Raw genomic sequence first — 16,005 nt, 5'->3', positions numbered from 1 at the left:
CCAGGAGGTCGAGGCTGCAGTGAGCTGAGATTGCGCCACTGCACACTAGCCTGGGCGAGAGTGAGATGTTGTTTCAAAAAAAAAACTTGGCCGGGTGTGGTGGCTCACGCCTGTAATCCCAGCACTTCAGGAGGCCATGACGAGTGGATCATGAGGTCAGGAGTTGAAGACCAGCCTGGCTAAGATGGTGAAACCCTGTTTCTACTAAACCCTGTTTCCACTAAAAATACCCAAAGTAGCTGGGCATGGTGGTAGGTGCCAGCTACTCGGGAAGCTGAGGCAGAGAACTGCTTGAACCCGGGAGGTAGAGGTTGCAGTGAGCTGAGATTGCGCCACTGCACTCCAGCCTGGACAACAAAGCGAGACTCCGTCTCAAAAAAAAAAAAAAAAAAAAAAAATCACCCAGATGTGGTGGTGCATGCCTGTAGTCCAGCTACTCAGGAGGCTGAAGCAGGAGGATCACTTGAGCAAGAGATGCTACAAAGGGCTGTGATCCTGCCACTGCACTCCAGCCTGGGTAACAGAGCAAGACCCTGTCTCAAAAACATAAATAAACAAATATTTAATATATATTATATATTTATTTTATATTTATTATATATTATATATAATTTGTATTTATTATACATACAATATATGTCACATTAAATAGAATTATATATACATAATACAACTTATATATTACATAATATGTTAATTATATATACATATAATATATAATACATAATAAATAATATATAATATATTATAATCTATTAATATATGTACTTATACACACACACACATACACATACACATACATATATATATAAAACTGTGAAATAACAAATAGTCATTAAAAGTTCTCGAGTAATTTTTAATGACTTGGAAAATTACTTGCAATACAGTAACTTCCTGCTTATTACCTTCCTGAGGTTTTCCACAACACTTAGCATAAAATCTGCACTCTTCCTTACGGCCTAATAGATGCTCAAGGTCTGGCCCCTGCCACCATTCCAGCCCCACCTCATACCCCTCTCCCCTTGCTCATGACACCCAGCACCACTGGCCTCCTTTCACTGCCCCCAAGAATGCTGGGTTCAATCTGCCTTGCGGTCTTAGCACTTCTTCCCCAACTACACAAATGGCTCATTCCACCTTGCCTTTTGTATAGATAGTATTTACACAATACTATCTGCCTTTTGGACTCTACTATCATCTCCCACTCAGCTTTTTCTTTTTTTTTTTTTTTTTTTTTTTTTGGAGATGGAATCCTGCTCTGTCACCCAGGCTAGAGTGCAGTGGCGCGATCTCAGCTCACTGCAACCTCCACCTCCCAGGTTCAAGCGATTCTCCTGCCCTCAGCCTCCCGAGTAGCTGGGACTACAGATGCATGCCACCACGCGCAGCTAATTTTTTGTAATTTTAGTAGAGAAGGGGTTTCACCGTGTTAGCCAGGATGGTCTCGATCTCCTGACCTTGTGATCCGCCTACCTTGGCCTCCCAAAGTGCTGGGATAACAGGCGTGCACCACCGCACCCAGCCTCCCACTCAGCTTGTTATATAAACATTACTCACCTGTTATCATAATGTTATCCCGTTTTATTTCTTTTTGAGTATGGGCCATGACTAGAAATTACCTTGCTTACTTGTATATTTTCTCCCCACCTCCCTGCATTAGAACATAACCTCCAGGAGGGCAGCTGGAGACCTCTTGTTTAACAGTACAACTCCAGCACTTAGGATATTGTACATGGCAGGCAATTAAATGTTCACTGCAAGACAGACTAGGGAAAATATTAGCAACTCCTATCAGGAAAAGGAATAACTTCCTTAATAAATGTTAGGTTCCTATAAATCAACGAAAAAGATAAACAGTCCAGTAGAAAAATGGGTAAAGGATATGAAAAGATAATTTACAAAAAACAGAAATACAGCTGGCTCAAACATATGAAAGGTGGCCAAGCTAACCCAATATAAGAAAATTTAGAAATCAAAAACACATTAAGATTTCATGTTTTACCTATTAGATTGGCAAAAATTCAAAAGTTTCATATCACCCTGTGCTGGCAGGAGGTATGAAAAAGTGGGTACTCCCATACATTGCCAGTGGGAATATAATTTATACTCACGTTGTCTATAATTGTCTAGGGAGGACAATTTAGCAAGATCTATCAAAATTACATATGGGCTGGGCGCAATGGCTCAGGCCTGTAATCCCAGTACTTTGGGAGGCCAAGGAAGGAGGTTCACTTGAGCCTGAAAGTCAAGGCTGCAGTGAACTGTGACTGCACCACTCACTCCAGGGTGACAGAGTGAGACCCTGTCTCTAGAAAGAAAGAAAAAGAAAATTAACAAATCCAAATTTAGTTACTTAAAAAGATCAGCAAGTTGGTAAACCTCAGACAGACTAAACAAGAAAAAAAGAGACAAGACTCAAATTGCTAAAATCAGAATGAGAAAGGTAATTACTACTGATCTGACAGAAATAAAAATTATTTAAAAAGAATAACTGAACAATTGTGTGACAATATTAGATGACATAGGTGAAATGGACAAACTCCTAGAAAGATACAAACTACCAAAACTAGCACAAGAAGAAACAGAAAATCTGAATATACCCATAAGAAGTGAAAAGATTGAATGATAATCCTAGCACTTTCGGAGGTCAAGGCAGGTGGACTGGCTGACTTCAGGAGATCAAGACCAGCCTAGGCAACATGGCAAAACCCCAGCTCTACTACAAATGAAAAAAAAAAAAAAAAATTAAGCCAGGCATGGTGGCGCACACCTGTAGTCCCAGCTACTCTGGAGGCTGAGGCACAAGAATCATTTGAACCTGGGAGGCACAGGCTACAGTGAGCCAAGATCGTGCCACTGCACTCCAGCCTGGGTGACAGAGACTCTGTCTCCAAAAAACAAAACAAAACAAAAGACTGAATGAGTAATCAAAATATCCCCTACAAAGAAAATGCAGTCCCAGATAGCCTCACTTTAGCTTGAGCAACATAGGGAGACCCCATCTCTATCAAAATAAAAAAATTAGCCACGCATGATGGCACATGCCTGTGGTCCCAGCTACTCGGGAGGCTGAGGTAGGAGTTGGGTCTGGGAGGTCAAGGCTGCAGTGAAACGTGATTGTGAGTAACACTCCAGCCTGAGTAACACAGTGAGACCCTGCCTCAGAAAAAAAAAAAAGAAAAAAGAAACACATGGCTGGCTTCATTTTAAATTCTATCAAATATGTAAAGAACTAATACCAATTATTCTCAAACTTTTCGAAGAAATACAGAAGGGAACACTGTCAACTCATCTATGAAGCCAGCAATACCCTCACACCAAAACCAGACAGAGACATGACAGTAAAACCACAAACCAATATCGCTTACAAATATAGATACAAAAATCCTCAACAAAACAGTAGCAAACTAAATTCAGCAACACATAAAAAATATTACAAATGACCAAATAAGAATTAACCCAGGAAAGCTTGGTTAGTTTAACATCTGAAAACCAATCAATATAATACACAATAACAATAGAATACAGGAAAATAGACACAGAAAAAAATTTTGGCAAAATTCAACCCCCTTTTATAATAAAAAATACTCAGAAAACTAGGAATAGGAGGAAATTCCTTCACCTAAGAAAGAGCTTTTATTTTATTTATTTATTATTATTATTATTATTATTATTTTTAATTTGGAGGCAAAGTCTTGCTCTGTGGCATGCAATAATAGCTCACTGCAGTCTCCAACTCCTGGCCTCAAGAACTTCTCCTGCCATAGGTTCCCAAAGCACTGAGATTATAGGGAGAAAGGATCAGAGCACCCAGCCAGAAAGAACAACTTTTTTTCTTTTTTTTTGAGACAGAGTCTCACTCTGTGGCTCAGGTTGGAGTGCAGTGGTGTGATCTCGGCTCACTGCAAGCTCCGCTTCCCGGGTTCACCCCATTCTCCCACCTCAGCCTCACAAGTAGCTGGGACTACAGGCTCCTGCCACCACGCCCGGCTAGTTTTGTTTTTGTATTTTTAGTAGAGATGGGGTTTCACCGTGTTAGCCAGGATGGTCTTGATCTCCTGACCTCATGATCCGCCCACCTCGGCCTCCCAAAGTGCTTGGATTACAGGCGCGAGCCACAGCCCCCGGCCCAGAAAGAACTTTTATGAAACATCCACAGCTTAGTCTTCAGATATCAAAGAGGAGAGAGAAGAGAGGAGGAGAAGAGAGGAAAGAGGAAAGAAAAGGAAAGAAACGAGGAAAGGAAAGGAAAGGGGAAAGAGAAAAGGAACGGAACGGAACGAAACAGAACAGAACGGAAAGGAAAGGAAAGAAAGAAAGGAAAGGAAAGAAAGAAAGGAAAGGAAAGAAAGAAAGGAAAGGAAAGAGGAAAGAAAAGAGGAAAGGAAAGGGGAAAGGGGAAAGGGGAAAGGAAAGGAAAGGAAAGGAAAGGAAAAAAGAAAGGGGAAAGGGGAAAGGAAAAGGGAAAGACCCACAGCTAACATCATACTTAGTGACAAAAGACTGAAAACTGGCCGGGGATGGTGCCTCACACCTCTTATCCCAGCACTCTGGGAGGCTGAGGCAGGAGGATCAGTTGACACCAGGAGTTCGAGGTCAGATTGGGTAACATGGCGAGACTCTGTCTCTACAAAAAATGAAAATAAAAAAGTAGGCCAGCCACAGTGGCTCACGCCTGTAATCCCAGCACTTTGGGAGGCTGAAGCAGGTGGATCACCTGAGGGCAGGAGTTCGAGACCAGCCTGGCCAACATGGTGAAACCCCATCTCTACTCAGAATACAAAAATTAGCCAGGCATGGTGGCATAAGCATGTAATCCCACCTACTTGGGAGGCTGAGGCAGGAGAATCGCTTGAAACTGGGAGGAGGAGGTTGCAGTGAGCCGAGATCACACCATGGCACTGCAGCCTGGTGACAGAGCGAGGCTCAGTCTCAATAGATAAATAAATAAATAAAACTCAAAATGAATAAAGGACCTTAATTAAACATGAGAGCTAAAACTAGGCCAGGTACTGTGGCTCATGCCTGTAATCCCAACACTTTGGGAAGCTGAGATGGATGGATCGCTTAAGCTCAGGAGTTTGAGACCAGACTGTGCAACATGATGAAACCCCATCTCCACCAAGAATACAAAAAGTTAGCTGGGAGTGGTGGTGCACATCTGTGGTCCCAGCTATCCAGGAGGCTGAAGTGGGAGAACTGCTTGAGCCTGGGAGGCAGAGGCTGAAGTGAGCCGAGATTGCGCCACTGCACTCCAGCCTAGAATACAGCGAGACCCTGTCTCAAAAAAAATAAATAAACAAACAAACAAAAAGGAATTAAAACTATAAAATTTTAGAAGAAAACATAGGTATAAATAATTAACAAATAATAATAATAAATAGCCTTGGCCAGACGTGGTGGCTCGCGCCTGTAATCCTACCACTTTGGGAGGCCAAGACGAGAAGATCACCTGAGGTCAGGAGTTTGAAACCAGCCTAGCCAACATGGTGAAACCCCGTCCCTACTAAAAAAATACAGAACTTAGCCGGGCATGGTGGTGGGCACCTGTAATGTCATCTACTCAGGGGGCTGAGGCAGGAGAATCGCTTGAACCCAGGAGGCAGAGGTTGCAGTGAGCCAAGATCGCACCACTGTACTCCAGCCTGGGTAACAGAGTGAGACTCCATCTCAAATAATAATAATAATAATAATAATAATAATAATAATAATAATAAAACAGCCTCTATGTATTCAGCATCTACTTTATGCTGGTCATCCAATCAGGCTCTTTGTTTACTCGTCTTTTTTTGTTTTTCCTTTTTGTGGAGAATGGGGTCTCACTATATTGCCCAGCAGGTCTCAAACTCCTGGGTTCAAGCTATCCTCCCACTTCTGCCTCCCTAAGAGCTGGGATTACAGTTGTGAGCCACTGCGCCCAGCCTATTTGTTTTCTCACTTTTAAAGGTGATGTATCCCATTTAGCCCTTTCTCACCATTTCTGTTTCCCACTCATCTAAACCTATAGGCCTATCTGAAAAATATATTGTATTTTATTTATTTCTTTATTTTTTGGAGACAGAATCTCGCTCTGTCACCCAGGCTGGAGTGCAGTGGCACAATCTCAGCTCACTACAACCTCCACCTCCCAAGTTCAAGCAATTCTCCTGTCTCAGACTCCTGAGTAGGTGGGATTACAGGTGCCTGCCACCATGCCCGGCTAATTGTTTTTTTCTTTCTTTTTTTTGAGACAGAGTTTCGCTCTTGCTGCCCAGGCTGGAGTGCAGTGGTGCGATCTCAGCTCACCACAACCTCTGCCTCCCGGGTTCAAGCAATTCTCCTACCTCAGCCCCCTGAGTAGCTGGGATTACAGGAGCCCGCCACCATGCCCGGCTAATTTTGTATTTTTAGTAGAGACGGGGTTTCTCCATGTTAGTTAGGCTGGTCTCAAACTCCCCATCGCAGGTGATCCGCCCGTCTCGGCCTCCCAAAGTGCTGGGATTGTAGGCGTGAGCCAACACGCCTGGCCTAATTTTTGTATTTTTAATAGAGACAGGGTTTCCCCATGTTGGCCAGGCTAGTCTTGAACTCCTGACCCCAAGTGATCCCGCCCACCTTGGTCTCTCAACATGCTGGGATTACAGTCATGAGCCACCATGCCTGGCCTGAAAAAATATATTTTAAATGGGTAAAAAATAGCTTCGAGTGTCTACTTATACATTTAAAGTTGTATATGTAGAATGCAGGTGTATTGTTTCTCCATTTTTTACAGTTTTTTCAAGACATCAAAGTTAGACATGAAATAAAACAAGGATGGTGAGTGACAAAACACAAAATGATATACCAGTCCTTCATTTCTTTATATTAATATATTCTACCCTATTAATGCCAAGTTCAAATGTGTTTAGTAAAGAGGTCATTGTAATGTAAGAGAAAAGAAAAAAAAAACACTATTTTTTTTTTACTGGAGTGCAGTGGCACAATCCTGGCTCATTGCAACCTCTGCCTCCCAGGTTCAAGCAATTCTCATGTCTTATCCTCCTGAGTAGCTGGGATTGCAGGCATGCACCACCACACCTGGCTAATTTTTGTATTTTCAGTAGAGACAGGGTTTTGCCATGTTGCCCAAGCTGGTTTTGAACTCCTGGCCTCAAGTGATCCTCCTGCCTTGGCCTCCCAAAGTAGTGGGATTACAGGCATAAGCCACCACGCCTGGCAATTTTAAAATACACACATGTGTATTTTAAACATATGCATAGCGAAACTTACTATTGGAACCAGGAGGTGTCAGAAAGGGTCAACATATTTAAATCACAAGGTTGACTATTTTGAGACAAAAACAAATAACAAGTAGTCAACAAATAGCCATCTCTATTCTGAACAGTTCTGATTCTCTGAAGCTGTGGCAAACCACAGCAGAGGTTAACTGGTGAAGCTTTTGTGATTAAGGGATAATGTTTGCAAGTTTGCATGAATCTGCATTTTTCTAGGAAGACGGTCCAAAGCTACCTTCAGATCCTTGGATGGACAGCACATTGTAAATATCCAATTAATATTTGTTGAAAGAATAAATGAACGGAATCCACAGCTGGTAACAGCCAATGCAACACCCAACACTGCCTCTTTGGTTTTACCTTTTATCACCTTCAAACTCCAGAATCATTCTAAGGTGGCTCAAGCACTCTGCTGCAACTAACTAAGGCAGGAAAATAGGGTCTGAAGGCAGGGAATCTAAGGCCGATTCACACAAACTTCCTGGAGCAGCCAGGCATGGTGGCTCATGCCTGTAATCCCAGCACTTTGGGAGGCCGAGGCAGGCAGATCACTTGAGGTCAGAAGTTCAAGACCAGCCTGGCCAACATGGTGAAACCCCATCTCTACTAAAAATACAAAAATTAGCCAAGTGCCGTGGTATGCATTTGTAATCCCAACTACTCAGGAAGCTGAGATAGGAGAATCGTTTGAACCCAGGAGTCAGAGGTTGCAGTGAGCCTAGCCGAGATTTCTCAAAAAAAAAAAAAAAGAATTTGCACTCTGGCCTATGATTTGTCCATTCTAGGACCTTCATTTGCATAAGGCGCCAATCCCCACCAGTCTTGGAATGGTCGAGGTCCAGTTCACTGTGGCCTCTAATGGGCTGTGAGCCAGCCCTTCATCTACATAGGAGGTAACCAATGGGAGACCTCTAGAGGGTACTTGAACCCCAGAAGACTTTGCTACCAGGGCTCTGCAGCCACTTGCTCAGGCCTGCTCCTATCCTGCAACATGTACTTTAGCTTCTATTGCCTTCCACTTCAATAAATCTATGCTTTCATTGCTTGTTCATGCATGATGTTCAATTATTTGTTCAACGTGCCAAAAACCTGGACAACTCACAATCAGAACCTTCCACCCGGTAACACAACAACTTTCTGTAACTGTTTTTCTGAACAAAACATGATACTATATAACAAAGGGTCTTACCAAGATTGGCAAATCCATCCTGAAGGGCCCATAATCGAGCCCAGGGGGCAGGGGCAGGCTCCTCAGGTTCTTGGTCCTCAGGTTCTTGGTCCTCAGGAATAGAATAGAGTTCCTGAGTGGACACTGTCTCTAAGGAGCTCAGTGTCCCAGAGCTGGAGTGAGAGGACTGGCTGGAGTTTGGCATCGTGCTGGTAGAGGAGCTGGATATGCCCTGGGACTGTGAGGAGGAACCCTGGGACTGGGTAACGCTGCCATGGGGCTGTGAACAGGTACTGCTGCCATGGGACTGCTGAGCCTCAACATCCGACTCCCGAGACATCACGACCTCAAAAAGAAAGTGTCCAACAACAAAGGTGAGTTTCGAGGCACAAGACTTTAAAAAGTAAACAATGGGCCTATTACAACAGCAACAGAAAAGAAAAGAAAAGAAAAGAAAAGAAAAAAACCCAGGGCTAACATGCTCTCCAAAAATTAAAAGTCCTAACAGCCCAGACCTACAGTTCTGGGCTGAGCTTTTCACCAGATCATTGTCACCGGATCAGTTTTTTGTCTGATAGCCATAAACTACAAGGAAAAAACAAATTATCTGAAGATTATGAATAAGTAAAAAGCAATAAAATTGAGCTGGGGGGCTCATAAAAGCTCACATTTGTCCAATTATTTTAAATTAAGACTGAAACCAAAAATGTATTGATACAATCAATACTACATTTAAATTTCACGTATAGTGGGGGCCAGGCATGGGGCCTTACACCTGTAATCCCACCACATTGGGAGGCCAAGACGGGCAGATCATGAGGTCAGGAGTTCAAGACCAGCCTGGCCAACATAGTGAAATTCCATCTCTACTAAAAATACAAAAAATTAGCCGGGCGTGGTGGCAGGCACCTGTAGTTCCAGCTAATCAGGAGGCTGAAGCAGGAGAATTGCTTGAGCCCAGGAGGTGGAGGTTGCAGTAAGCTGAGGTCACACCACTGCACCCCAGCCTGGGTGACAGGAGTGAAACCCTGTCTCAAAAAAATAAATTAATGAAATAAATAAAATTTAAAAATAAAATAGGTCGGATGCAGTGACTCACAACTGTAAACAATACTTTGGGTGGCGAAGGTAGAAGGATTGCTTGAGGGCAGGTGTTTGAGACCCCACCTCTACGAAAAATAATAATAATCTTTGTGTTAGATAATTTAGCCCAACTGCAGCCTGATATAAGTGTTCTGAGCATGTTTAAAGGAGGCTAGGCTAAACTATGATGTTTGGTATGTTAGGTATATTGAATGTATTTTCAATTTAACAATATTTTCAACTTAGAATGGGTTTATTTAGACATAACGCCATTGAAAGTTGAGGAGCATCTGTGTATTTTGAAAAGAGAAAGAAGACAAAGGATCAGGTGGCTTGGAATAGAAGTCAAAAAGAAATTGTACAATAACCTGCTGCATTATTCCAAAGGGTCCATTTACATAAAATGTCACTGGTACCCCTTTTCCTCTGGGCTTGCTCCTAAAGGGAAACACACCTGTTCATTCAATCTAGATTCCCTGACACCTAAGGACCCAGTGACCTGATGAGGCAGAACACAAAGGAAGACAGCTCTAAATAACTCCACCTATCCCTTTGTGATGCTAAGTAACTATAGGGCTTATCTTTTCAGCATCCTAAATGGCCTTCCAGCCTTGATGGAACCTTGCAGGAAATATCTTTTATAAACTGGAGACCATAACAGAGGCTCCTACCCTTGTCTTAGAATTAACCTAATAGGCAGACTCTCATAACAGGCTGGGTGCAGTGGCTCATGCCTGTAATCCCAGCACTTTGGGAGGGCCAAGGCAAGAGGACCACTTGAGGTCATGTGTTCAATACCAGCCTGGCCAACATAGTGGGACTCCCCTGTACAAAAAGTAAGAAAATTAGACATGGTGGCATGCAGCTGTGGCCTCAGCTACTCGGGAAGGTGAGGTGGGAGGAATACTTGAGCCCAGGAGTTGAAGGCTGCAGTGAGCTACGATTATACCACTTATACACCAGTCTGGGTGGCAGAGTGAGACCCTATCTCCAAAGAACAGAAAACAAAACAAGACTCTGATAAAAGAACCACCAGTAAAACCAAAGTAACGTCCACTGCTGACCTAATCGGATTAACAAAAAAAAAAGCGGGGGGCGGGGGGAGGAGGACATTCTCTTCCTCCCCATACTCAGCCTACTACTCCAGGAGAACACAGGAAACAACACTATCATAGTCCCCACCATCACAGGGGGATAAGATCCAAGATCCCCCAAATGGATGCCTGAAACCTCACCTAGTACAGAACCCTATATAAACTATGCACGACTTTCTTTTTCCTTCTTCACAATTTCACAAATAGAAGATTTGTTCTTACCACAGATGTTACCAGCCTCAGCATACAAATTTTTTTGTCCTTATTAAATTGAGATCTTTCACCTTTTCAGTTAAAGGAAACACTTTACAGCTTCTCTTTGCAATATCCAAATTGTCAGCATCTTTTGCTTTGGGGCCATTATTAAATATAAAGGTGACTTGAACACAAGCACTGCAAAACCACATAATGTAAGACTTATGAATTGATTATTTCTTTTTTTTTTTTTTTTTGAGACGGAGTCTCACGCTGTTGCCCAGGCTGGAGTGCAGTGGCGCAATCTCGGCTCACTGCAAGCTCCGCCTCCTGGGTTCACGCCATTCTCCTGCCTCAGCCTCCTGAGTAGCTAGGACTACAGGCGCCCGCCACCGCGCCCGGCTAATTTTTTGTATTTTTAGTAGAGACGGGGTTTCACTGTGGTCTCGATCTCCTGACCTTGTGATCCGCCCGCCTCGGCCTCCCAAAGTGCTGGGATTACAGGCTTGAGCCACCGCGCCCGGCCTTATTTCTTTTTTTTTAAACAGAGTCTCACTCAGTCACCTAGGTTGGAGTGCAGTGGCACAATCTCGGCTCACTGCAACCTCCACCTCCTGGGTTCAAGCAATTCTCCTGCCTCAGCCTTCCAAGTAGCTGGGATTACAGGCACGCACCACCATACCTGGCTAATTTGTGTATTTTTTTAGTAGAGACAGGGTTTTCACCGTATTGGCCAGCCTGATCTCAAACTCCTGACCTCAAGTGATCCTCAGGCCCACCTCGGCCTCCCAAAGTGCTAGGATTACAGGCATGAGCTACCATGTCCAGCCATGAATTGATTATTTCTTATGAATTTTCCACTTAGTTTCAGATCACAGCTGACCATTGGTAACTGAAATTACTACCGCTGATAAGTAGGGACTACGATACCCACATTGATTGTATTTACACAGCTTTCAAGATACAAATGTTCTGCCAGGTGTGGTGGGTCTAGTCTGTAATCCCAGCACTTTGGGAGGCTGACGCAGGCAGATTCCTCGAGCCCAGGAATTCGAGACCAGCCTGGACACCATGGTGAAATCCAATATCTACAGAAAATACAAAAAATTAGCAGGGCATGGTGGTGTGCACCTGCAGTCCCAGCTACTTGGGAGGCTGAGGTGGGAGGATCACTTGAGCCCAGGAGGCTGAAGCTGCAGTGAGCCGTGATTGAGCCTACACTCCAGCCTAGGTGACAGAGACCCTATCACCAGGAAAAAAAAAAAAAAAAAAGGATACAAAGGTTCTGATGAGTTTTCTTTAAAACATACCAGGAAGGCAATGCCAAAACTGAGTATGCCACTCCAGGGACTGCTGGTCTAATACTACCTCAGCCAGGCTGAGTCTTCCCCACAGCTTTTTGAGCAAGACAGGACAACTGGAGAAAATGTGTCAACAAGTTGCTATGAGAGATTAGAGGCAAGCAGATCTGGAGTCAGACACTTGAGTGAAACTGTGCATGACTTTAGGTAGATCACAACTTCGCTAAGCCTGTTTTCTCATCAAAAATAAGTAGACAGACCATAAGGATTAAGTGAAGTGATGTATGTAATACTCCCCCCACCCACCCAAGCTCTCTGGGAGCCATTGTTATTGGAAAGTCATGCAGAGAAGTGAGTGAAAGACCAAAGTGAAGGCAGCAAAACTCCAGGACTATAAACAGAAGTCCAGTCCCCAAACCTATAAAACCACTAGAAGAAAACACTGGGGAAATGCTCCAGGACACTCATCTTGGGCACAGGTTTTTTGCGTAAGACCTCAAAAGCACAGGCAACTAAAGCAAAAACAGACAACTGGGATGTCATCAAGCTAAAAAAGCTTCTGCACAGCAAAGGAAACAATCAACAAAGTGAAGAGACAACCCACAGAATGGGAAAAAACATTTCCAAACTAGCCATCTGACAAGGGATGAATAATCAGAATATATAAGGAGATGAAACTCAACTGCAAAAGACAAATAATCCAATTTAAGAAATGGGCAGCCGGGCGCGGTGGCTCATGCCTGTAATCCCAGCACTTTGGGAGGCCGAGGCGGGCGGATCACAAGGTCAGGAGATCGAGACCACGGTGAAACCCCGTCTCTACTAAAAATACAAAAAATTAGCCGGGCGCGGTTGTGGGCGCCTGTAGTCCCAGCTACTCGGGAGGCTGAGGCAGGAGAATGGCGTGAACCCGGGAGGCGGAGCTTGCAGTGAGCCAAGATCGCGCCACTGCACTCCAGCCTGGGCGACAGAGCGAGACTCCGTCTCAAAAAAAAAAAAAAAAAAAGAAATGGGCAGGCCAGGCACAGTGCCTCACATCTGTAATCCCAGCACTTTGGGAGGCCAAGGCAGGGTGGATCATCTGAGGTCAGGACTTCAAGACCAGCCTGGCCAACATGGCGAAACCACATCTCTACTAAAAATACAAAAAATTAGCTGGGCGTGGTGGCTCGTGCCTGTAGTCCCAGCTACTTTGGAGGCTGAGACATGAGAATCACTTGAATCCAGGAAACGGAGACGGAGATTGCAGTGAGCCGAGATCGCGCCACTGCACTCCAGGCTAGGTGACAGAGTGAGACTCTGTCTCAAAAAAAAGAAATGGGCAAAAGATCCGAACAGACATTTCTCAAAAGAAGACATACAAATGGCCAACGGGTATATAAAAAAATGCTCAACATCACTGATCATTGGAGAAATAACAAATCAAAACTACAGTGAGGCCTGGGCACAGTATCTCATGCCTGTAATCCCAGAACTTTGGGAGGCGGAGGCGGGCAGATCACTTGAGGTCAGGAGTTTGAGACCAGCCTGGCCAACATGGTGAAACCCTGTCTCCACTAAAAATATGAAAATTAGCTGGGCATGGTGGCAGGTGTCTATAATCCCAGCTACTTGGGAGGCTGAGGCAGGAGAATCGCTTGAACCTGGGAGGCAGAGAATGCAGTGAGTCAAAATCGCACCACTGCATTCCAGCCTAGGCTACAGAGTAAGACTCTGTCTCAAACAAACAAACAAACAAACAAACAAACCTACAATGAGATACCATCTCACCCCAGTTAAAATGGTTTGAATAAAAGACAGGCAATAACAGATGCTGGGAAGAATGTGGAGAAAGGGGAACTGTACAGAGTGCTCTTGACATAAGTAATTTTATCTTAGAAAAAGGCTCTTGTATTTTAAAAGGCATTATGCCAATAGGGACCAGATGTTTGTCTAATTAATAAAGACTGTACTGGCCAGGCACAGTGGTTCACGCCTGTAATCCCAGCACTTTGGGAGGCCAAGGCAGACGGATCACAAAGTCAGGAGATCAAGACCATCCTGGCCATCATGGTGAAACCCCGACTCTACTAAAAATACAAAACTTAGCTGGGCGTGGTGTCACGTGCCTGTAATCCCAGCTACTTGGGAGGCTGAGGCAGGAGAATCGCTTGAACCAGGGAGTCGGAAGTTGCAGTGATCCGAGATCACGCCACTGCACTCTAGCCTGCGAGAGACAAAGCGAGACTCTGTCTCAAAAAAAAAAACAAAAAAAGACGGTACTAAACCAGATAAGGACATAAACATGTACACGCTTTTGTTATTAGTCCTTACCAGAAAATTTTGTGGTCATAAGACCAGGACTTTATTAGGTCAGAATGGCTGTCCTAACAGACACCATCTTGCTGTCACTCACGATTAACACCCAGCATCTGCCACCAAAGGCTCATCCACATCAAAAAACTCTTCCTTACAAGACACTGACACCCCAGATCAAGCCAAAACACTCTCTTTGTCCACATTGCTCTCCTTGGACTGGTTTGATAACCGCTTTCCCTATCCCCTTTTCTCTGAATGTTAAATGTTACTTTAATGTAAGATTTTTAACCTATAACATTTATATATTAAATAAATATACTATTGTGTATAATTTACAATGCTGACTGACTTGTGGAATGGCTTCAGCCTGTGTGCCCACGGTTCTGACTACCAAGTAAACAGGTAGTACTACAGAAAATTGCTTCCTTGGGAACTCCATGTAGCTCGTGGCTTTTACAATTAAAATAAAACATCAATAAGTCTGATCTTGTGGAAAAACACAAATGTTCACGGACCTAGTTATGTCTGACCTTGCCCTGTTCACATACACCATTGGTGGGAATGCAAATTAGTATAGCCACTAATCACAAAAGTATTGTGATTCCTCAAAAAACTGAAATTAGGCTGGGTGCAGTGGCTCACACCTGTAATCCCAGCACTTTGGGAGGCCAAGGCGGGTGGATCACCTGAGGTCAGGAGTTCAAGACCAGCCTGGCCAACATGGTAAAACCCCATCTCTACTAAAAATACTAGCCGGGCATGGTGGCCGGCACCTATAATCCTAGATACTTAGGAGGCTGAGGCAGGAGAACCGCTTGAACCCAGGAGGCAGAAGTTGCAGTGAGCCCAGATCGCGCCACTGCACTCCAGCCTGGCAACAGAGAGAGACTCCGTCTCAAAAAAAAAAAAAAAAGGTACATATGTGGTACTCATACATGTATACTTTATATCAAAAATAAATAATTTTTTTTAAAAAGTCCAGAAGGCTTTCAAGTGAAACACAATCTTTTTTTTCAAGTAGAAAACCTAAGTCCGAAGGAGGACTGATTCCCTCCTACCCACTCCTGGCCACCCTATCCCATACACTTACTTAGGGACTTACTTAGGGACCCGCAGAACATCCTCCTACACAGCTCAGTGCGTTTCCAGTTCCTGCAGCGCCCAGTAGCTAAGACTGGCCTCTCTATAAGTATTTTAGAGATTGAATCTAAAGAATGGCAATGACTACTAACATCTATAGAACTTTTTACAAAGTAACTTCGCTCTGATATTGAAGAACACAACTCTGTTCCTTCTTATCCTGTCCGTTCAGGCCTGTTTCAGCTTGTAAGTAATACGGGAAGTGAACTTCACCTCGAGGATGATCTACTAAAAAGGAAGAGAGTCGCCCACACACTCCCCCTTCAGTACAAAAATACAGACAAAGCGAAGCTCAGGAGACTCCGCTCGCACGAAACGCTGAAGATGGGATTCGAACCACCAAACACCCAACAGAAGTTCCCAATATGACTCACCGCGTGAGCCCACCTGGAGCCGCACACTCTCCACAGCCTCAGCCTGCAGTGGCGCTAAACCTGCAGATACAAACTCCACCCTCAGCCAATCAAAACCCT

At 44.0% G+C, this 16,005-nt stretch overlaps 1 protein-coding gene across 9 annotated transcripts in view; it reads right to left on the bottom strand.

Moving 5' to 3' along the window:
- Positions 1 to 15,970, bottom strand: part of CHEK2 (checkpoint kinase 2) — a 55,232-nt gene extending 39,262 nt beyond the window's left edge. For 7 of the 9 annotated variants that reach the window (XR_012418888.1, XR_012418887.1, XR_012418889.1 and 4 more), the window contains exons 1-2: positions 15,907 to 15,970; positions 8,443 to 8,767 (exon numbers count right to left, since the gene is read on the bottom strand). Coding sequence is in view for 4 of the 9 variants with exons in the window: in XM_065522317.1 (XP_065378389.1) it covers positions 8,443 to 8,761 (319 nt within the window). In the remaining 5 variants the exon portion in view is untranslated. Of the gene's footprint in view, positions 1 to 8,442; positions 8,768 to 15,494 lie in introns of all 9 variants that reach the window. The other 2 variants (XM_065522318.1, XM_065522319.1) reach the window with 2 other exon arrangements.
- Positions 15,971 to 16,005: the final 35 nt, after the last annotated feature.

This window comes from Macaca fascicularis, chromosome 10 (assembly GCF_037993035.2).
Source record: "Macaca fascicularis isolate 582-1 chromosome 10, T2T-MFA8v1.1".
Taxonomy (NCBI): Eukaryota; Metazoa; Chordata; class Mammalia; order Primates; family Cercopithecidae; genus Macaca; species Macaca fascicularis.
Note: the sequence above shows the minus strand (reverse complement) of the source record. Positions and strands in the feature narration are given on the sequence as shown.